The sequence below is a fragment of the Anser anser genome (genome assembly GCF_964211835.1).
Source record: "Anser anser genome assembly, chromosome: 25".
Lineage (NCBI taxonomy): Eukaryota > Metazoa > Chordata > Aves > Anseriformes > Anatidae > Anser > Anser anser.
The window spans coordinates 3,462,421-3,484,552 of record NC_139746.1 but is presented as its reverse complement, the minus strand read 5'-3'; the positions used below and the strand labels follow the sequence as shown (position 1 = coordinate 3,484,552).

General features: G+C 45.8%; 1 protein-coding gene and 1 long non-coding RNA gene across 3 annotated transcripts; one reads left to right on the top strand and one right to left on the bottom strand.

Moving 5' to 3' along the window:
• Nucleotides 1-315: 315 nt before the first annotated feature.
• LOC310886592 (uncharacterized protein) lies at nt 316-7,172 on the bottom strand (the record flags this gene model as incomplete). Its single annotated transcript, XM_083811404.1, has 2 exons — nt 6,124-7,172; nt 316-2,786 (listed from the first exon to the last, which is right to left on the bottom strand). Exon 2 carries the CDS (start codon nt 1,405-1,407, stop codon nt 316-318), a length of 1,092 nt encoding a protein of 363 aa, XP_083667530.1. The 5' UTR covers nt 1,408-2,786; nt 6,124-7,172.
• On the top strand, nt 372-16,083 carry LOC310886596. Of its 2 annotated transcripts, none has more exons than XR_014575380.1 (6): nt 372-507; nt 3,095-3,190; nt 7,321-7,405; nt 10,037-10,169; nt 11,029-11,160; nt 11,424-16,083. It is a non-coding gene; the product is annotated as an uncharacterized lncRNA (long non-coding RNA). The 2 variants fall into 2 exon arrangements; XR_014575381.1 differs by having other exon boundaries at nt 11,421-16,083.
• Nucleotides 16,084-22,132: the final 6,049 nt, after the last annotated feature.

Here is a 22,132-nt window from a genome sequence, read left to right as displayed (position 1 = left end):
TACGGTGAGACGGAGAGAAGAGGGCTGCTGCGGGTTTGGTCCTGGGAGGTACCGAGCAACTTGTCCACAAAGCAAAACATGTCGGTCCTCACCAGGCTGAAGCACGGGAGGACGCTCCTTGGCTCTCCCGGCGGGGGCTCTTCTGCCTGGGCGTACACAAAGCCTCGCCCAGGGACAGCTTCTCAGCCCTGTTGCCCACCGCTGCCCTATTTCCGAGGGGCCCGGGTGTCTCCCCCCTGACGGACAGACCTGTTGCTCTCTGCCGTCGCTCCCCCGACCCGCCTTGACGCGAGGAGGAGACTCTTACGCTGAAGCTCAGGCAGCTCTCCATGATGTAATCCGTGCAATCTGTGCGCTCGCAAGGAAAAGCAGCCTCCCGTTGGCCAAAGCGAAGAGTCCCCGCCCGGGTGCTCCTCCCGCCGCCCCCCCGGGGGCCCATAAAAGCCCCGAGGCAGAGGCAGGGCAGCTTTCCCGGCCCCTGAGCTCGCAAAGGTGACCCAGGGACAGGTGAGCTCCGGCAGGGGTGCGGAGGAAGGCTCGGCCGAGGGCGGAGAGGGCTGGGCAGAGCCGGGGATGCTGCAGGTGCCTGGGGGGAGGCGAGGGGACCCCCGGCCCGGGGAGCCGGTCCCACCTCTGCCGGCCGGCTGCACCGCTCCGCCGCCGGGGGTTCGGCTGGGGGGACGGGGCCGGGCTCCTGGGGGCTGCGGGGGGGCGGGCTGAGGGTGGTGGGGGCTGCAGGGGGGGCAGGCTGCGGGTCTGCGAGTGTCCGGGGCCGGCTTCCCCCTGCCCTTGCCCCTGGGGGCAGTCGGGGAAGAGGAGAGCGGGGAGCGGGGCTGGGCTGTCCCTGCCCGGGGAGCTGCGGATCAGCACCACGGACAGGGCCCGGCTCCCAGATCCCGGCTCCAAGCTCCCAGCTCCAAGATCCCAGCTCTCAGCTCCAAGCTTTGCTCTCCGAGCTCCCAGATCCCAGCTCCGAGCTCCCAGCTCCAAGCTCCAAGATCCCAGCTCCCAGATCCCAGCTCTGAGCTCCAAGCTCTGAGCTCCCAGATCCCAGCTCTGAGCTCCCAGATCCCAGCTCCGAGCTCCAAGCTCCAAGCTCTGAGCTCCCAGATCCCAGCTCTGAGCTCCCAGATCCCAGCTCCGAGCTCCAAGCTCCAAGCTCTGAGCTCCCAGATCCCAGCTCCGAGCTCCCAGATCCCAGCTCCGAGCTCCAAGCTCCAAGCTCTGAGCTCCCAGATCCCAGCTCTGAGCTCCCAGATCCCAGCTCCCATCTCCAAGCTCCCAGCTCCAGCACCTGATGTGGTACCGGTTGAGTCTGGTCCCAGTGGGGACAATAGCAAGTGGTGGCAGTTGGGGGGGGGGGAAGGACACGCAAGGCGAGGCTGAAGCTGCATTGAGAAGGGGCATTTTGGGAGGCAGGCTGCAGCCAGAGAAGTTGGGGGCTGACCGAAAGCCAGGGGGATAAAGGGGGGTTGGAGGAGCCACAGCTGCATTTCCCCCGGTCGCCCCGACCGCCCCAGGTAAGGCGCTCACAGCCCCGGGGCTGGGGTAGAGCAGGGACTGAAATAATCCAGGAGGCCCCGAATGGCTACACGGGCACAAATGGCATCTACGCTCCCCCCTGCCCCAGTATCGAATCTTTATGTTGAAAAACTCAAAATGCTTGTTTTGAGAATGTGGCTGCCTGGTAGTTCACTCGTAAAGTTGCTCGTAGAATCCTCTGGTTGGTTAGAGGAATAGGATATTTCGCCGAGATGCTGCTGGGAGGAAATTCATTAATGAGGAGTTATTTAAAAATATTTTCCCTCAATTGTTTATTCTAGCTGAATACTCAAGATATGCCTCACTTTAATACACTGGGGGTCCATTGAAAGATCATGTTTTAAGTGCTCAGTGGTTATATTATTGTGGATTTTTTTTTTTTTTCACAAAGTGCTTAACATCCCCACCCCCAAAAAATAGTGGGATAAAATTAAAGGATGCTTTTCTTTTTAATTTTTGACAAGATTAAAATTATATTTTAAATTGTTAAAATATTTAACTCTGACTCAACGAAGAAATTTGAACAAACTAAAAAAAAAAAAACCACCACTTTTTCTTGTTGAGGTGACACCACAGGTGTCATTTAGAAAATAAAAAAGAGAAAAATGTTGTAAGTAGAGTGCTCGAGCACTTTGGGAACAAAGCATTGCATATCGCCATTGTCAAATGAAGCATTTATTTTATCTCCCTTTTTGGAAGCTGAGACTATTCACTAAATGAATCCCTAGTCATTGAAAATACACAGCCCTGTTAAACAGATGTTTAAATACTTTGCCCTAACAGGCTCAATAAGGCAAAATAATCCAAGGTTCAGACTCCCCTACCTCCTGTCTTTATATCTGTATTTTTCTTCAGTAACGTTGGTCTCTGAGAGGACGAGGAAACAAGCTGTTCTCCATTTTAAGGGAAATCCTATTTGCTGTTTCTGAAATAAATATTTTTGCAGGAAAAAAAAAAAAAAACACTTGAAAGTTGATATTTCATTTAAGGCCTTGAATATACAGAGAGCATTCAGAGATACACATTGTGTACTTTGAGCAAACTAATGGTGGAAATGCTTGCCTATGGATTTTGAATGGAGAAATATCTGTTATCTGTCTGTAAATCTTTTAGCATCTTCTATCAGTTCTGTGTCCGCACAGTGACTCAATTTGTGATCTTTCTTCGATGCAACATCATACTGGGGTCTGGTTGTTGCCGTGTCCTCTCTCTTACACATAACATCTTTTTCCTTTGAAGTTTACCTGTAAAATAAGGACCAGAAACCATGTCCTTTATCTCCTGCCTCAACACAGGCATGCGAAAGAACTTGAGGAGAAGCCAGAAAATTATATTGCACCAGATACATTTTCCTGCTTTGGGGGGTTTATCTCTGTATTCTAAAATATTGCCTAATCAGATCTAATATTTATTATAAAAATGTTAGGACAGATGGTTATCCTCAAAGTTAACTACATTTTGCATTGTGCAGAGCGTATCGCTTAATCCAAGTCACAGTTCAGTTTGTTTGGGGCATATTTTGTAACCTTTCTTTACTAACAATTTTCTGTAGATCTCAAAACAAACGCATCTCATAGAAGGATCAAAACCTGTCTCTTTTCTGAGGGATCCTTACACACAGAGATCTTTGAAGAACAAAGAATTTAGGGTAAGATCTGAACTTAATTCCCAATCCTTAAAGAATTTAGCAAAATTTGTAAACTGGAAATCAATGTGGCATGAGGTTACACCACTGCCTGCTAAGAAGGGAACATTTTAGGTTTCACTAGTAACAAACACTGCATAGGGTGGTGGTTTTTTTTGTTGTTTCATTTTGTTATGTAATTTTGCTACAGGCAAAGACCTCCTTCCCCTTTCCTCCTTCCATCAAAAAGACAATGTGTTCCACTCTCTGGGCTCTGTATGCCTTGCACAAATATTTGTCTGTGCGTCGCCTGCCACTCCAGTAATGAGCTGCTTTTCCACTGCAATCATGGCATCTGGTAGGGTTTCGGGCTGTGAGTAGCTGGGAGACTGGGAGGTGCTTGGGAATCTCAGCAGGAGAAAGAGAGCGGATTTCAGACGCGAGATCTGCAACAGCTTTCGCGCCTGGATAAACACGCGTAGGATCTTCTCTCTTTGGCAGAGCTTTGTTCAGCCCCAGCCACCTGAACTTGGCACGCAGACCTGGGCACTTTGCCTGCTCCAGGCACCTGCACTCACACGCAATTTTACATCCAGGCTCGTTCAAACACCTGCATTCATGCGCACTAGGTGCGCGTGTCAGCGTGCGCCATGGTCCACTACTGCACTGCGACACACGCATGGTCCTACCCACCCCGCTCATCACCAGGGGACGAGAGGAGGCAGGGGCCTGGCTCAACCAAGCCTTTAAGCGCCCGCTTCGCTTTGAGCACCTGCACCCACCCCAGTTCAGCAAACACTTCAGCAGGACTGAAGTATGTCACTGGGTCGGGACTGGAAGGAGATCTTAAGGAACAACTCTGAGCAAAGTATTTGGCTTTTCTGCTCACTGGAATCAATGGGAGTTTTCTTTGATACTAAAGGATGCTAAATTCAGACCCCACCAAAGCTATCCATTACTAGGGAAGCAAAAGAAATAAACCTCTTGTGGAACTACCCGAAGGTCAATATAAGAGCATAAAGCAGAGAAGAGTTGAGAAGTGGGTGATAAAATTGCTGTATGCGTTTTGTAAAGGCAGCTCTTCCCCCAAAGAGCGTTCTGGTTGTTGTGGGGCCTCCAAGTCTGTCGCTGTTTAGCACCTCTTTGAAACTGAATGAGTTCAGAACAGGCACTAGGGTCCTGTTGGGATGTGTAAAATAAGTTAGGCACACACCTCACCTGAAAATAAGTTGGAATGGGACCAAATTCATTGGTAACTTTTAACAAAAGGAGCTGTCTTTAGACACTGAAATACCTTTGTAAAGCTTGGCCTTAGTAGAATAGGTGCTGGGACTTTTAATTTATAAAATTGCCTACGTTAAAGCCTAGAAATAGTATAAGGAAAGGAAAAAAATGCTAAGGAATGGTTAATGCAGTATTCAATATTGGTATTTGTGTTTGAGTATCCTAAGGCTGCTCGGGATATCTGGAGTCTTCAGCATCCGCTGAGATTCAAAGGACTCGCCCTCCCAGCACCTCTGCAGCTCCCAGCCATAGTTCACTGCTGCCAAACCAGGACCGAGCATGCATTACCCTGGCTCCTGCATGAACAGGGAGCTTCCAGCCCAGGGCTTAGAAGCAGCTCCATCCCGTAGCTGTAGGCTTGGCCCTGCAAAAGGAAAAAACAAACCCCCAAAACATCCCTCCCTGCCGCACTTTTTCTTTGACTCAGCAGAGCCTTAAGCACGTCGGTAGCTTAGCTTGTTACACTACTTGCATGAATAGGGCCATTCACATTCTCCAGTCATTGCACACTCACACCCTCACTCCAGTAGCCCTTGTTTGCAGAGACCAGATGGCTCCTGCGAGTTTCGATTGTGAGATATGGCCTGGTGTACGATGAGTGTGGCCCCCTTCCTGGCGTACGATGAGCGTGGAGGTTTTAGTTTTACCCTGCTTACAAACAGCTGGGTGTGCGTAGCAGCCAAGAGAAGGGCCAGTACCAAGATTTTGCCTTCAGCAGCCTCCGAGCTGCCAGGGGGGGCTCTAACACGTGTTATCACACAGGGGCTGTTAATTGGGATGGTGATTGACAAGGGGAAGGGTTGGGTGGGTTTTGTTTGCACGATTATTTGGTTGCTTTTCAAGCGCGTGTTGGCAGCCGTGCGGAATCTGGCGTTAATTCGAGCCCTCCTGATACATCACCACGGTGAGCGGCCCGGCTCCATGAGACCATAATCTCTCTGGGGCATGGACATTTTGTTCTGTGTTTGTTCAGCACTTAACACAGTCCGTGACTCAGGCTTCGGGTTTTTTTTACAAATTGCAAAGAATAGGCTTTTCATGGTACAGTCTGTGGCTCTGCACCTGAATGGATGAGCAAGCCAGCAAAGTCTTGTATGTCCCCCACAGCATCACACCTCGGGATGGAGGGGAGAATCTTGCTTTTTATTTGATTTTAATGTGGAGACTGACTCAGGGATTTTCATAAAACAAACCTACAGTAACTTACACAATATCAGGAAAATACAAATGCACTTGCAGAAATCTCAGCACTTAACTCCCACAGGAATCAAATACGTCTAAAGTTAAGCACTTGGCTGAACTGAGGATTCAAAGATATTTCTATAACGTATGCAAAGATCTCCTTTTTATTCTGCATAAGTTAAGCCTGTACAGTCTTCCCAGGTCACGTCCAGAAACAGAAACTCCCCCCCAGATTTTCAAAAGCATTTAATGTTTTCAGGTGCCCAGCATGCCATATCCCAATTAGTCCTGACTTGCAGGGACTGCTAAGCACCTGGCTCTCTGGCAATTGTTCCCTTTTCAAAGTGTCTCAAACACAAATATAAGGGATCCAAAATTGCTAATTTCTTTTGAAAATCCAGAGTCATGATGAACAGTCCACCTACGAGAATCCAGCCCAGATGAAAATTGCATGGATTCAAGCCCCCCAAATCAGAAGCAATAGTCAGTACCTGCTCCTGCAAGATGACAATGCACCCTGCCATTGAAGTAGAAAGGAGCGTTTCTCCTGTGCACAGAAAATTGCACAGTTCCTGGGAAGAAAAACAGCAAATCTTTTCAGTAAAACTTAACAAATTATTAATGTTGCGGTTTGTAATTCTGTCCAGGCAAATACTCTGCTGCTCCGAGTTGTTGGTACAACGTACCTGGAGAAATCAATGCACAATAAAAGACTTTAATTAGGACACCTCCCACTCAGTTAAGACGTTGCCATCTGGAAGGCAAAGGGTTCAGAGAAGGTCTCAGGGCTTTGCAGGCTGCAGCCTGAACCTAGCAGAGGCAGTGAGAATTTCTCCTGAGCAAGGAGAGACCAGGATAGTTCAGAAGAGTCTTCTCTGAATTCAGAAGGTGCCGTCATCGAAATGCGTGTCTGAAGAGCTTAGCAGCTGCTCATATAGGTTGTTTAGACTTGCTCGGAAATAATCTATGGAACAAATACTCTGAAATCACCGGGGACAGAAGGAAAGTCACCCTGACCCCCTTGCCTTCTGCTAACCTTGTCAGGTGCAACGCCTGCCCTCCAGACCCCAAGGTAGTAGGGGAGCAAGAGCCGGGCAGCCACAGCAGCTGCAGCGAGCTCTGGACATCGCCTGAGTGTGGTCCCGGTCCCCAGCTGGTGCTGGGCGCTCTGAAGGACTGGGGAGGGCAGGAGGAGAGTGCAAGACCCGCTCCTTTTCTGGCCTGGCTGTGCAACCAGTGTGGGAGCTGTGAAAACGTGGCCGTAGCGCTCTGATTTACCAGCTTGTCGTCAGTGCACCACCCGGCCCTGAGCACAGTGATTGCTAGGAGCCAACCCAACAAAGAGAAGAGTTTGACTGATTTTTGCAATGCTAATTTTAAACTTAAACCTATTCCTAAATAATGTACCTTGCCTCTTTTTTTTTGTTTTATCCTGTAAAAATGGACATTTTGATACTCATTTTATAGGCGTACCAGAAGACCAAATTAAGTGATATTCATGAAGCTCTAGAGATCCGAGAGCAAATGGAACTAGAGAAAAGAAAAAGGTTATTATCTTGTCGTGTTTGTCCTGAGAGGAGGATTTTCCGTATACCCTGCCAGATCTATTTATTGTCTTATTTTCTCCTAGCTTATATTTCTCATCTTTCTAATCCACTCCGTCTAATCCAGCCAACATTTTATTTTAGCACAGTTCTCACGACTTGCTGACGAAGGTGTATTTGGCAAGAGAGGTATCTGCAGCTTTACATAACCTGATAAAGTGCAACACAGGTAGGTGGAACAAAACAACAGATAACAATTAATGAATCCACAACTTTAAAAAATAAATTAGCCTTTTTTTTTTTTTTTCCTAGAAAACAGGCATTATATTCTTCTGCTGGCCTATCAGTGAGGGAACTGGTTTGACACAACTCATTTTCCTGAATTTTGACAGAATGGGCTCCATTCTGTATCACACGTACCGATCTAAATGCATGTTCTACTTACTGTGATGTGGCTTTGTTTAACAAACAAACCAAAAATTATTTAAGTGGATGTAATGCATGAAATAAGTTTCTATAATGGGAAGTACTCATCATTTTAATCATGAAGGATGTATTATTTCAATCGTGAAGGATTCTATGATAAATTCTAGATGGACTATGTTTTTCAAGTGTTGCTTATGGTTTGGCTGTACTGACTCAGAGAAAACAATGAAGTTCAAGGGCTTTCAGTCCCTTACAGGGTTCAACAACCAAATCACAGCATGCTGGAAATTTTTCTGAACACCAAAGCCCCTTGCATTTTTCCTTTTCATCTATAATCAAACAGCATTTCTCTCCCCTTGTTGCTAGTGAATGCATTAGGGTCTAAACTTTATAATCTCCAGAGCTGTTTCCTAGAATAGATGCAAGCGGAGCACTTGGTTAGGGACAGCCAGGAGGCAGGGAGAGATGATTACCTTCAGGCAGTCTCAGTGGAACTTCCCAGGGCTCCTACGGGCACAGCCTAATGCGGGACTTAGGATGCTGAACAGACTTCCATTATGGGGGCTGGCTATGTTGATGCACATCCACACACAGAGAGCTCCTTGTTAAAATGCACACCAGTGGCTCCAAAATACAGCAGCTCAGTTGGGGTTCATTAACAGCAAAATCATTCCGGAGGACATTGTTTCAGAGAGGAAAGAATTTCATTTCTTGCAGGATTGGTTTTTAGTTGCATATAGCCTGGAGATTTTGCTGTTAGCTTTAGGTGAAAGTCTAGTTAGAGAGAGCCTGGAGCTCGGGAGCACAGCCGTGCCAAAGGCTTCAGCGGGGTTAACTCAAGATTTACATGCAGTGCCTACCACGGTGGGACCCCAGCTTACACAGGACATGTTAAAATAAATTCCTATTAACGAGGTGGTTTTAGCATGTGGGTACGACGGGCATCCAGTGCCCGACGGGAGGATTGCTGAGCCACGTGTCACAGACTCTGCACTGCTAAGGGAAGATCCCTACCCATGACAGTAATGGGGGAGCAAGTGTGCTTTGTTCTGCTCTCAAGTGTTCCTTTTTAGCAGGCACACAAGCAATTGCCCCAGACCTATGCAGCTTTTAAGGCAGCGAAGGGCTGCTGTGATGAGGAAATCTTAGTCCATTTTAATCAGCAGGTATTAAATAAACAAAAGAATTATCACTAATAGATACAAATGAGTTGCCACACAGCTTGAGTGTCAACTTTCTCTTGTTTGCCAGGGACCATATAGTGGAACACACAGGACATTTAATGATTTAGTAATACACTGCAAGTAAACACCTAATTACCAGGTCTAGGAGGGAAAGGAATAATAAGCAACTTGGGAGGAGGCTATCAGTCATTTTAGCTTTGATTTCTTGTATGGAGTCCTGCATGTAACATGCCAGTAGCTCTCATCTCACACGTATGTCACCGTTTCTCAGGAATAAGTCTGTTCATTTGAAGCTCAGCTCTGTTTTTAAAATCTACTCTTTCTGAAAGAGCTGTCTTAAAAAAAAAAAAAAAGGAAAAAAAAACACAAAAAATTGTACTGCAAAAGGGACAAAATTGCTCCTCAACAAAGGGGCCTATCAACAGCCTGTCAATAATGTGCCAAAGGCCAGAACCTGCCTTTCAAAGAGGCTCTGCAGTCTGGATGTGTACTTTGAGAGCAATTAAGGGACGTGAGCTACATGATGATTATCTCATGGGTGACATTTTCATTGGCTCTTTGGGAAAAGAGAGAGATGGGTTTGAGATGGCTGTGATCAATGTGCATCCTAGCCCCACATCAATGGCAGAAGAACATGTGGGAGATAGACCTGGAAAGCAAAATGTGCAAGAAAAGGAAGCGGGGAGGGGAGAGATGGGGAAGGCGGAAGAATTTTTAAATTCTAGAAGGTGAAAGAAAAAGCTACAGTGGGAAATAGAAGGAAGGACAAAACCTGAGATGATCAGGGGAAAATGAGAATGCCTCCAGGCATCGGGAGGGCTGGCAGCTCTCCAGAGGCCAGGCAGGGCAGGAATAGGAGAGGGAGGGACTGCAGGATTCCTGATGGCGACAAGGGGAATGGATCCCCCCCTGAGTGAGAAGAAAGTCCAGAGACGGTGGCGTAGATGTGCTCACACAGGGAGAATTCCCCTGTAGGCACCTCACTATTCCTCTTCCTTGTACCACCACTGGCCCTGTACCAACGGGCAGCATTGTCCTGGAGTGAGTCCCTGGTGTCACGCACCTTGTTACTTCATTAGGTCGTGGGTGCACTCAGAGCCTAAGGAAGGAGGAAAAAAACATCCCAAAACTGAGACCAAAGGGGTATCTTAGTACAGAGGTGCAATTATGTTTACTCTGCTTTTTCACTAGCATATTCCCATCAGTGCTGTCCATCTGTCCTTCCTTCATCTCTTCACTATGTACTACAGGTACCAACACAAGCCCAAAGCTGAGAGCAGACAGCAGCGCACAGGGGCAGACTGTGCTGGATGGGAAACAAATACCAGTTGGGTGACGACTACACGTAAAAACCTCAGATGAGTGCCTGAGTCTCACTGCAAGGTTAGTAACGCCCAAGGGACAAGAAGCGCCTGGGTGACACCCAGAAATACAAGCTGGCTCGGCGGCAGGAACTCAGAAGGGCTCAGTACCCCACATGCGCAGTTAAGGCAGAGCGCTGCACAGGATTGCCCCTTGGCACGGACACTGGTGCTTGCACGGGGACCTGTAGAGAAGCGAGTGCCAAACAGCAGCTCAAATGCTGCGTGCGTGCAATTGCCAGGGGCTGGCTTCTGGCTGGGCAAGACCCAGCTCCACGGGCCACAGCGCACAGGTTCCTACCAGCGTGGCCGATCCTCTGAGCTTTGTTTTTTTACAGATAACGCAGTTTCTCTTAATTCCTAGCAAAAAACTACATTCTTCCAGACCTAGGCAAAATGTTTCATGGAAAACACGTACACAATGATGCAGATTTGGTTACTCTAAGTATTTCCTCAGTTTGCCCAGTTGCTTGTTTAGGAAAACAAATTCTGGCAGAAGAAAATGTTGCTTAATTTGCTATAAAACAATCCCTTTTCTGCTTCTCATTTTAAGAAAATGTTAAAAATGTTGATACTGAGCAAAAGCAAAATTGTTTTGAAATATTTGGAAACCTTCCCAACCCCAAAAGGTGCTGTTATGTTTGCAGTTACTATCTCTTCCAGTGGTGCATGTACCAGAACATATAACCATGTATATACTTGATGTGTGCATCTGCATTTAACACAAGTGCATGCTCAATACTATGCAAACAATTTCAAGCACAGCTGACAGACATAAGCTTCTGCTCTGCATTCTCCAGGATTGCCTTTTGCAGGGGATCTTAATAGTAAAAATAATGTTATTTTACTAGCTAAACATTGGGAATAACTCTCCATCATAGGGAAACTATGCTGAAGACAGAAATCAACTGACATGTTCAGTCTGGAGGAATCCCTCGGGGTACCAGCAGAATGCATTAACAGTGCATTTCTCCAGTGAGATATGATGGGAAGAGCACAGAGCAAAAAAGAAGGTAAAGTGGTTAAAAACAACTTGTATTTTTAGACCCCAGACTCCCACAGAAATCTTTGGAGATGCTGAGCTCCCTACCTCTGAACATTAGGCCTTTAATTTGCAAGCAGAAATAATGTTTTAGAAGTCCAGCTTAGACTCCCGTTATTTAAAATTGTTCAGAGTATTTTTCTCTAGACCAATTTGCTGCCCTGATAATTAATGTAGCTAATGGCTGCTTTCTTTTCATTTATCAGCAGTTTTGTTTTTTGTTAACACAAGCAGAGAGAAGATGAAGAAACAATCTCTCGAAGGATACAGCCTGACAGTAATACCGCCATCTGACTAAAAAGAACTCAGACATACGCATAATCCTCAGGAAAATTCATCTCCACCCTCCCAGCAGACCCTGGTGAGAGCCCTTGAAGTGGTAATTAAAGTCTATTGAGTGGCAACTGCACCTGTTTAGAAAGGAGAGTGTGGGTAAGAGGTGCACAAAGGGAGATGAGCAGCAGAGAGGGAGTGTGAGCGAGGAGCTGCTGGAGGTGGGGAAGAAGGGAAGCGTAAAGAAGAAAAGATATATTTGTTGGAGAAGCCAATCCAATAGGATGTATATTTCACATTCTTCCCTTCATTTGCTTTCTGCCTGCTCTCCTGCACCCCTTCACACATACAGCTGGCTTCTACCCCACTCTCACACCCACTGATGGAAACTCCAGGGGGCTTTCCCCGGCTAGCCCGGGCCCTGGACCAGCAGCTGCTCATCTGGTGTAAATCAACAGAGTTCCACTGAAGTCCTGGTGGAGTTACAATCAGCTAGCGCTCATTTACGCCAGCTGAAGATCTGTCCCAGTGACACTCATTAACAGTCACTGGGCTCCTCAGACTGGCAGCTGGGACATGCCAGTTCTTGTCTGCTGGGCTGTCTTTTTCCCTAGAATAGAGCACATCCCTTTGTGTGGGCTTTGTCACCCCGGTGTAAATCCTACAGCATCTGGGATGAATAAATCAGAGATGTTTCTGGATTTCAGCAGACATGTCTGAGAGCAGAGTCTAGGCAGAAACTGAGTGAAATGGAGGAATCTAGAGCAGTGCCTATCAATAAGACTGCCAGTTTTGCATACACACGTGGCTCCAAAAGCTTTGAACCAGTGTTATTCTCAGATAGATGTTCCTAGGTACTATGTGTGAGACCATGCAAAATGGGCTTTCTCATGAATACTGACAGTAACTGTGGATTTTGACGGAGCCTTGCAGACTACCCCTGGCCCGAGGACCACAGCTGGGGAACCACTGGTGTGTCCAGTGAATTGTCACTTGGTGGGGAGACTTGGAGGCCAAAATCTGTGATATGGTGGCAGTGGCAGCTCTGCCAGCTTCAATAGACCAGTGCTGACTTGTGTCACCAGGTAATTGCATACTGGTTAGCTAATGGCACAAACCAGCAGATTAAGTGGTGAAACAATGGGGAAAAGAAAGACACAAAAAGTGGCAGGGGGAAGTCCTCCAAAGTTTGAGAAGGAGAGCATGAAAAAGGGGACATTCTTTGGTACGGACATCTGGACTGCCCTAGTGACCAAGGAGCCAAAGAGCAGCACTGCAGAGTGATACAGACGCATGGCCCAAGGAATTTGTCATCCTGAGACCTGTGGATTGAGAGCAGAAATCCCAATTCTTTCTGCCATAATCTCAACTTCATCTTTGATGCCAGTAATCTTGGCATTTCAGATGAGGCTATAAAGACTTAGTGCATCACCTTTGCCTAATTAGTCAAAGGCTTTGACAATAGTGTTTTGTAGTAGCATGCAATCATCCCTTACGCTCTACCTATGCCTACTCATTTAAATCCCTTTATCCAACCCCAAAATGTCTTTCTTTCCGTGTTACTATGCATTTGCAAAGAGTCTACAGTAATATAAGCCCTGCCTTGTCACTGCATTTCTATATGTGCCCCAGCAATCAACTGAACAAAACTAGGTTTCCTGGGGTGAGAACAGAAGAGGAAAGAGGTTTATCCTCAGAGCAGCCTGAGGTTGAGCTGCGCAAATGATTCAGGCAGAATAATTTGACTGGTGTTTGCAAAATTTTCTCTCTCGCTGGACATGATGGCAAGTAGTCCCCTGTGAATCCCTGACCTTCATACTCTGCAGGCTGCCTGGGATGGCTGAAATAAACCACGGGACTTTGTCTTGATCCCCGATTGTCAGAGTACACATCAATTCTGGTGCAAAGTTGTTGCATCTGCTTTCTACAAATATTAGCAACGTCTCTGTAGCACGCAGTCCTGATAGCCGTACCGGGAAATGCATCCTTGTGAATGAAGACAGAAAGGAATATGCATTCAGCAAAAGCCAATTCCTCTGGCTGTTAAGGGTGGGATTTGCAATTTGTTGGCGAGATGATCCAACCTGCTCACAGAAATTCAGCTACAGTTAACAGAGACAGATAGATATGTCTGAACAACAAGTCAACCTACCAGTCAAGCCCTGTCTTAAGGTGAGATTAATTTTTGTACTGATTACAAGGGTGCCTACATGACTCACTTAACACAAAATGCCTAACTGCTATCAGGCTAAAGTTACATGAGAGGAATCATACCTAAAATACCTCACTTGCATGTCTCCTAAACTCTAGTCTTGTCTGTTAACAAAATCATTGGGTACATTATTATGAGATACATTGTCTCATTTCTATATTTTTTCTCCCAAATACTCTTCTCTATTTTTTTTTTCCTTTCAGCCCTCCTGTTCCTCAGCCTTTTTCTTTTTTTCCACCTTCCCTCTGATTGCCGAGTAGCTTCTTGACTTTTCCATCAATAAGTCTAAAGAGCATTTGAACCATTCTGTTCCCCCCTTCTCTCCTCCCTCCAGTTCCAAGTCAGGCAAGCGCATCGATCAGAGGAGCTCAAGAAATATCTGGTGTTTTGTTGTCAGGATGATAATAACATTGCAGTTGTGAATGGGCTGCTGCAGGCCTGATCATGGACACCTGCAGGGTTTGTTTAATTGCATTTAATGACAAATCCTATACAGAGGAGCATTGCCAGAGAGATTTATTATCCACCAAAGAGGCAAAGCACAACAGCTCAAAATATAATTTGCACTGAGCATTTTTTCCCCTGCCTCTCTTTAAACCATTGTAATAAATAACAAATCGGGTAAAGTGGGCAACACTAGCCTGAGACAGAGGTGGGGGACAGAGGACAGAGATTGAAACCAAAGGAAATAACAGCAATAAGGCCACACTGTTCTTTCTACCATCCCTGTGGTCTGGTGTATAGGAAATACTGTTTGTTTAATTTACAGCCTAGAAGTGCAGCTGGGGATCTCTCTGTGATGAGCCAGCCTCTTCTCAGATAGCTGGGGGCTAAGCTCTTGAGTCCCTCTTCTTTCTAACCAGGCTTTTTTTTCACCGTGTTCTGTAGCTAAGTTTAGATCTTATCTGTAAAATCAATTACAAAGAAACTACAGTGGCTTCTCAGCACTACGGGTGTCACCTGCCACAATTACAAGGAGGCATGAGCTTCCACACTGTTGAAATCTCTGGGACAAACTACAAGTGGCGGATCCCATCCTGAAAAATACCACTTTGAGAAATATGGCCCTACACAGACAGATCACTCTACCTGAAGTCTAGACGAAAGTCTCACGCACCTCTGAGGCTGGATGGAATTTATGTTTCCTACTAAATGCCATGTTCCTGGAAGCGAAATCGTATGTGTATAAACAGCTGAGGACCTCATTTCCTTCCTCAAGCCATAAACAGTCACTTCGCTCTTGATTGTTATGTGCTTGTCTAGTGACAACCTGTGGCAAATCCCTTCCCCAGTGTGGTATATCACTGTGCTAGGCAGCGTGCAGTTCCAGAACAACTGTAAGTGTTGTCACCTGAGATGGGGCAGTTGGACCAGATGATCTTTGATGGTGCCTTTAAACTGAACTATTCTGTTCTGTTCTGTTCTGTTCTGTTCTGTTCTGTTCTGTTCTATTCATTATAGTCCAAGTTAGCACTTCCCAGACCATTTTCTCTCTCAGGTTCGTAAGTCATCTTCGTTATTCACCCTCTCATCTAATTACCTTTGGCAGAATACTGAATTGTCCTGGCCAGCTTACTTCTAAAAATTGTCCCTCCTCCCCCCTCACCCCCTCCCCAAGCATTTTCATCAGTACACTTTGTGGTATGGCAGAGGATATGCTACAGTTTAGAGGAAATGCCTTAATTTAGGAAATCCAAGCACATGCCAGGAACAGGCATGCATCAAAGTAAAGTTGTATTCAGTGTGAGCAAGGGGTGCATGCTCACTATTGTTCTACTTTACGTTCAGATTAAATTTTGCGCTTTAAATGGTGCACACCGGGAAGTCTGGGGATGATGGTGAGCTTGTACCAGAAAATATCACCCAGGATTGTCCCTTCTGCAGTGTTTGGTCTCTATTTTAACGTAGGCTGCAATCGGCAGTTGGCAATGTCATTACACAAACACGGTGTAGGGTAACACCTGGACTGCAGTTTTATCTGATTTCCTGGACAATGGCAGTATCGCTAATACCCCCTGTTAAATAAGACCACCTGGACATCTCCTGGTATCAGCTCCAGCTATCACAAACACACTTGCTACCTAGGCTAGCACAAAGGATTGTTATCTCTTGAGCAGCGCAAATCCCCAGATTGAAACAACCCATCTGGAGTTTGATTAAAGTGTCCATAGAAAGCACATATGTTTAAAAAAAAGAGAGAGGGGGGAGAGGGAGGGAGAGGTTGGACTGCGTTCTGTGAGCTTGCACAGGGCACAACCTCTGCCAGCACCAGCGAACTCTCGCCTTTTGCTGAAAATTTCTTTCTCCTTCTATGAAAGAAGCCTTTCACCAAAGCAGCTGGGCAGAGCAGAGGCTGTTGAAGGATACTTTTGTTTCTTTTCCTTTTTTACAACTGCTCACAAAAGTACATTTAACAGGCTTGGATTGACGACAGGGAGGATACCGTCCCTTGTCTCACTCTGCTGGCTGAGGTAAGTCTGCCTCGCTCAGACAACGGCGGTCAAAAGGAATAATGCGAGATCCTTTACTTGGATGTGAGCCAGCATTGTCCTTTCACGTGTTATCCATGAAATATGCAAGGTATTAACAGCAGAAAGCTGGGTAGTGGGAGCAAAGCTAAACCTGGGGTGAAATAAAGATTGCTCTTCGACAAATTCAGAGAAAAGGAAACAGCAAAAAGGTTTTGTTTTTCATGCTGAAATCAGTCTCTCAGTAGGATCGCAGGAAACCCAGCACTATCATTATCTTATCTTTTTCTTTGCTGCCTGATTCCTTTTCTCTAGCATTCCCAAGTGTATATTACATTTACTTATTTCAGTCAGACCAAGATACAACCGAGAGATAGGCGGGTTGGCAGAGCACTCCAGGAGAAGTTTATCATAGGGTATGGAAAAAGGAGATCCTGCTGAGTCTTGATATCCTTGAAAAAAAAAAATCCAAATTTTTATAGTCATCTATAGTCTCCTGAGTGGGAAAATGGAGCAGAAAGTCACAGGTATGGTCACAAAATTGGATAGATGATTATAGTGAGATTTGACATGGCCTCACAAAGAGCAATATTTGTCTTTTTCGCACCGTCTAACATGCCTACCATCCATCCCTGAAATGAGAACCAAGTGTTGAAAGAATGAGAACAAGTGAGGAAGGATAACAGAAGAAGAAATGAAGGAGGATGTCCCCAAGGAGGAGGTGCTGCTCTCAGTGGTCTGGCTCTGTGTGGAAGACTAGTGATTTTGTTGTTCTGACTTATAAAGGTGACAACAAATCATAGCCTGCCATACAGTGCAGATCTTCACCCTCGCTGGTGTGAGAGATTGCTGACGGGACGGACTGGGACACAGAGCTGGTCCAGCTGCCCGCCGAGAGCCCCCTCTTTGATACAGCTGCTCCAGACCTGAAAGCTAAGTATGTATTGAAGTGCTTTGGCATACTGGAGGTCATATCAGTCCCTGAGCCAGAGACTGTGAGTTGTTCTGCTCCTCAGCTCTCATCCCCTTGAAGTTAACCAAATCTGGGATCTGGGTGAAGCAACAGGAGGAGTGTCTGTGAAGAAGCAAGCTTTGTAGGCTCATCCTGCAGCCATGAGCAGCTCTCTCTAAGCATGCCACTCGCCTGCTTTTACTTTAAAGCAATTTCCCATTGAAAACAACTATTATTATCTTCATATTGTGGATCGAGAAACATTAAGTGTCTCACTCAAAGACCCCACAGCAATTCTGTGGCAAAGTTAGGGCTTGAACCTCAGCTGCTGAAGTCTGCTGGGCACTTAGAAATCCTGCTTGTTTTGAAAGTCTAGCTTGCTGCTTCCAACAGGGTTTTAAAAACCGGAACGGGTAAATTTTCAATACCACCCAGAGCCTCTATTCTCAAAGATATTTAGGTGTGAAAATGAAATTCCTGAATCCTGCTGAGGCCAGTGGTAAAGGTAAGTACTGAAATGTCTTTGATAATTTGGGTTGGTGGTGCTGTAGAGCATTTTCTTTGTGTGCTCAGCACTGCACACTTGTCATTGTTATTATCCGAAGAAAGAGTACAGAGAGGACAGAGTCAGGCTCTTCCCAGTGGTGCCCAGTGTCAGAAAAAGAGACGCTGGGCACGAACTGGAACGCAGGAGGTTCTGACTGAACATCAGGAAGCAGTTCTGTACGATGAGGATGACCGAGCACTGGAGCAGGTTGCCCTGAGAAGTTGTAGTCTCCATCCATGGAGATACTCAAAAGCCATCTAGACATGGCCCTGGGCAACCAGCTTTAGGTGTCCCTGCTTGAGCCCGGGGACTGGACCAGGTAACCTCCAGAGGTCTCTTCCAACCTCAACAATTCTATGATTCTGTGATTACTGCCTAGGTGATTTAGGAACTTAAGTTCTTTTGGCTTTCCCTTTAGCTAAGTCATTTAGTTTGAAAACAGAAATGTATCTGGAAAGTCAGCTGTAGAGCTGGTGTAGTACAGCAACATAGCAAATGTCTGCAAGATGAAGACAGTCACTGACCTCCAAATCAGTCTGCTTTGTGGTTCACAAACATGCTTTACAGTCCTCGCAGCCAGGTTCTGCCAGAAGGTCCAAATCTGATGAAGTCTTTACAGTCCTCACAGCCAGAGGTCCAAATCTGATGCTCTTGCTACCTTGCCATTTGTCTCAGTCTTTCATTCTTTCTGCTTGAAATAAAGAGGGTCCAGATCCAAAGACACTTTTGTTACTATCATCTTAGATAATCTGTGAGGTAGGAGCAGAGCAATACTTATCCCAGGAAATTTATTGCTAAAGGAATTTAACAGCTGTACAAATTGCTATCCATTGATGATGCATGAAAGAAAAGACCCACATATCACAAGCATGAGCGACACACTCTCCCTCTCTTTTACTCCCCCACTGATATATTAAAGCTACAAAAATTCAGAGGGCAGCAGTGCAACCATTAATGTTGAAATTGCCAGGCTGGTGCCTAATGTAAATGAAACTCCATTGATTTAGTGTTACTCAACATACCTCTCCTGCTTGTTCATCTTCTGCAGTCTGATCAAAATCCTTCCTTCCAGGTAGCAATGGCCTCGTGCCCTATATAAGCACAGAAAATAATGTCATCACAAGCCTTAATGATGAAGGTAGTTACAGGACAAAAGCCCCTGCGGCAAGTTGGGTATTGGGTCATTGTTCCTGCTAATGTCATGGTGCCATTTCTCACTATTTTTAGAATTGTTCTCTTTGTACAGCAAATTTCCCATGTAGTTACTTAAAAATACAGAAGATTTTGTCTTCACTGGACTTAGCAGCAAAAGACCATCTTCTTCTGACTTCTGCAAATTAGACAAACCTGTAAAAGCTGAAGAGATTGAAAAAAAATTAGATTTAAACCTAAATTTAAACTGTGAAAAAATGAGACTCTTGCCCTAATCTGCTGTTAACCCTCAATGCAGTGACAGGCTAAGCACAAAGACCTTGCAGAAAATGTTGCAGGTACCTAAATTATCGATTCACAGTTTCAGAAGTAACTCAGGGATTCAGCAAAACAACATGGACTTAGTTCCTAAATTATTTATATGCCTTTGGAACTATTAGCACAGATTCAAACGTCTCCACATTTTTGAGGAAAGAGATATGGAACAATGGATTAGGAACTCTTCATCCTTTCATGCTAAAAGTGTTCCAGATCACATATACAAGCTCTTTTATTATTATCTACTTTGTGTATTATTGTTGTTCCACACACCTTAGCTTGAATTGAAACTCTTTGGCTTTGGCTGCCAAAAGCACAGAAGATGCACCTGTAAACTCAGTTTGCCATCTAAATAAGCAAGACAGAGAACAGTTGTTATTCCCATGTTACTGGCAGGGAAACAGAACACAGAAAGATTAAATGACCAGCCCAGGGTCACAAAAGGAGTTTCTAGCAAAGGTAGGATCTCAGCCTAGATTTCTTAAGTCTCTGCCCAACACTTTAGCCACCCATTCAATTGCTTTTTTTTTTTTTTTTAAGTACCCTGTCATTATTTCTGTGAAGAAAATTATGCAACTCCTCCAGCAGCCAGTACTGTGTAATTCAGCTTGTCTGAAAGGGAATATGAAATGGCAGTTTCAAAAAAAAATTAACCCTCCTGCCACACAATCTGGCAGCCTTGTCAAAACGTCTCATTTTTTATCTTCTTTTCCTCCAGTGGGTATTTAATTTCCCTCTATATTCTCAGAATACTGGCTGGGGCTTTATCTGCATTACCCTACAAAACCTTCACAGGAGTCTCCGGGGCCTTGTGGAGGACACACTCTGAAGATGAGGGACGTGATAGTTTCTAGTCCTTCATTTATTTCCGTGCCAGGTGTTCAGCTGGTGTCCTTGGTTTGGGACATTGATCTTTTGGTGGTGACCTCAGTAAGAGAAGCCAAAGGAAGGAGGAGAACCAATGTGACAAGGGAATCTGATCAGAGCCTCTGGTTTCTTCCCCTCAGTGCCAAAATCTTGCCCCAGACTTTTCAGGATGATGCTGTTGCAGCACATCAACTCAAGGCAAGCTGATGTGATCTGGCCACCACCACGTTCAGCTCTCTTTGACTTCACGGACCAAATAATCCATTTACAGCTGGCTCAGGGGTGAGATACGGTGGCTCAGCTCTTCCATATCCACGTCTCAGGATCTACAAGGCTTTTGAGAGACTACTTGTGCTGTTTATTCTTATTTTCATTACTAAACAGTTTTTTCATTCATGAAAACAAAACCAAAAAAAAAACCAACACCATAAAAACACATTTTTATCAGCTGCACTTCTATCCTGTGATGTTTCTGACAGCTCACCCAAGAACTGGGGGCAGGCTCTGATGTAAATTTGGGAGCTAAAAAGCTTACTTGGTGTTCCGGTGAATTCCGTATTCATTGTAAGGAGGGGAAATTAATAGGAAGCTTTAGTTAATAGATACTTCAGATAAAAGTGAGAGTGTATCTGATCACCATAGCAACATGAAAGAGATCGCAGGGAGAGGAAATGTCACTATGTCTGTGTCTGCGCCTTGACCTGCTGCAGTACAAACAGCCTAAGTGCTGTGGATTTCACACACGGATGTGCACAAGCAGGTGTACAGACTTGTGTACAGGTACACGCCACACATGCATACGTTCTGCTCACATTTTTAGGTTTTTGACATTTACATGTAGTCAGCTATGCACACAGACACGCTCATGAAGCCTCACGTGTTAATATTAAAATGGACCACGTGCACCCAAACTCATTGCTGACAGCTATTTATGTTTGAGAACATGTTTTTTAGCTGAACATAGATGTGTATTTGCACATCTGTGTGCGGAGGGGACACAGGAATAGTCTCAAATAGCTTCCAGTGCACGCAGCTACTTCTGTCCTGGCATACAGAAAGCTGCACTTGCACAGCATGCACACACCGGAGATGGAAGGACACCTTTGCTCATTTTCTTTTAAACATGAAGCTGCTCTGTCCCCAAGCACGCTGCACGACGACACGCTCGCATGCACGGTCAGACTTTGTGTGGGAATTCTGCCATGGACACTTTGGCTCTGGCTCAGGAGCGCTGAGCACCTGCTGCTCCCGTTGACTTTAACAGCTGCTGAAGTGAAAATTAGGCCCACACTGTCTGTTATGCAAAAGCAGTTTCTTAGCAACAAAAATGATATTCTGTGTGAAGGCAACGCGCATTAGCGGGATAATCCTAGGTAATTCCAGACAAGACCTAAATGGGTGGAAGGATGGATGGACTGAACAATAATAATGATAGACAGAGTAATAGTAATGGAAATAATGAGACTAATCTTATTTCCCTGGAAAGAAGAAACAGCTATAAATAAAACACAACAGGAGAAACCTTGTGCCAATTCCCCATATAAAGATTAGAACACCGTAAATTCAACTTCTGCCCTAAAAATAGGTGCTGGTAACTAAAGCTTTACTAATCTAAACTATTGCCTTAAATATTTGTTCCTCGTTCTGCGTTACCATTCAGGAATGTACAAAGTTGTACATCTTGTCCTACAGCAGGGATCAAGGGGAATTAATCTGTGTGTGGTGCTTGGACAGGCAGCTCTGCTACCTCCAGGCGAACGTCTCCTCAGCAAACAAGCTGCACGCCTTAAAACACTACAACCCTTTTTAAAAATGTGCCGGGCTGGTGCTGTACTAGCATGCTGTGTAGCCGTTTCGGAGTTCGATCACTTCAAGGAATTTAACAGAAATAAAACCTACAATGAAACCCGCCCCTGGAATGTCACAGAACGCTTTTTAAAGCTAAGTGCACTTCTGCTTGGCACAGCGACCTCGGGCCGCCGTGCCCGAGCTCCCGGGGTCCCCAGGCACGGCCAGCGGGGCCTTTTTGCCAAATCTCGGGACCGGCCCCGCTCCCCCAGCCCCAGGCCGGGCGCCCCGCCCGGGCCGCTTTGGGGCCTCTTTAGGGCCGGCCCGGCCCCGCCGCCTCCCCTCAGCGCCGCTCGCGCTCCGCTC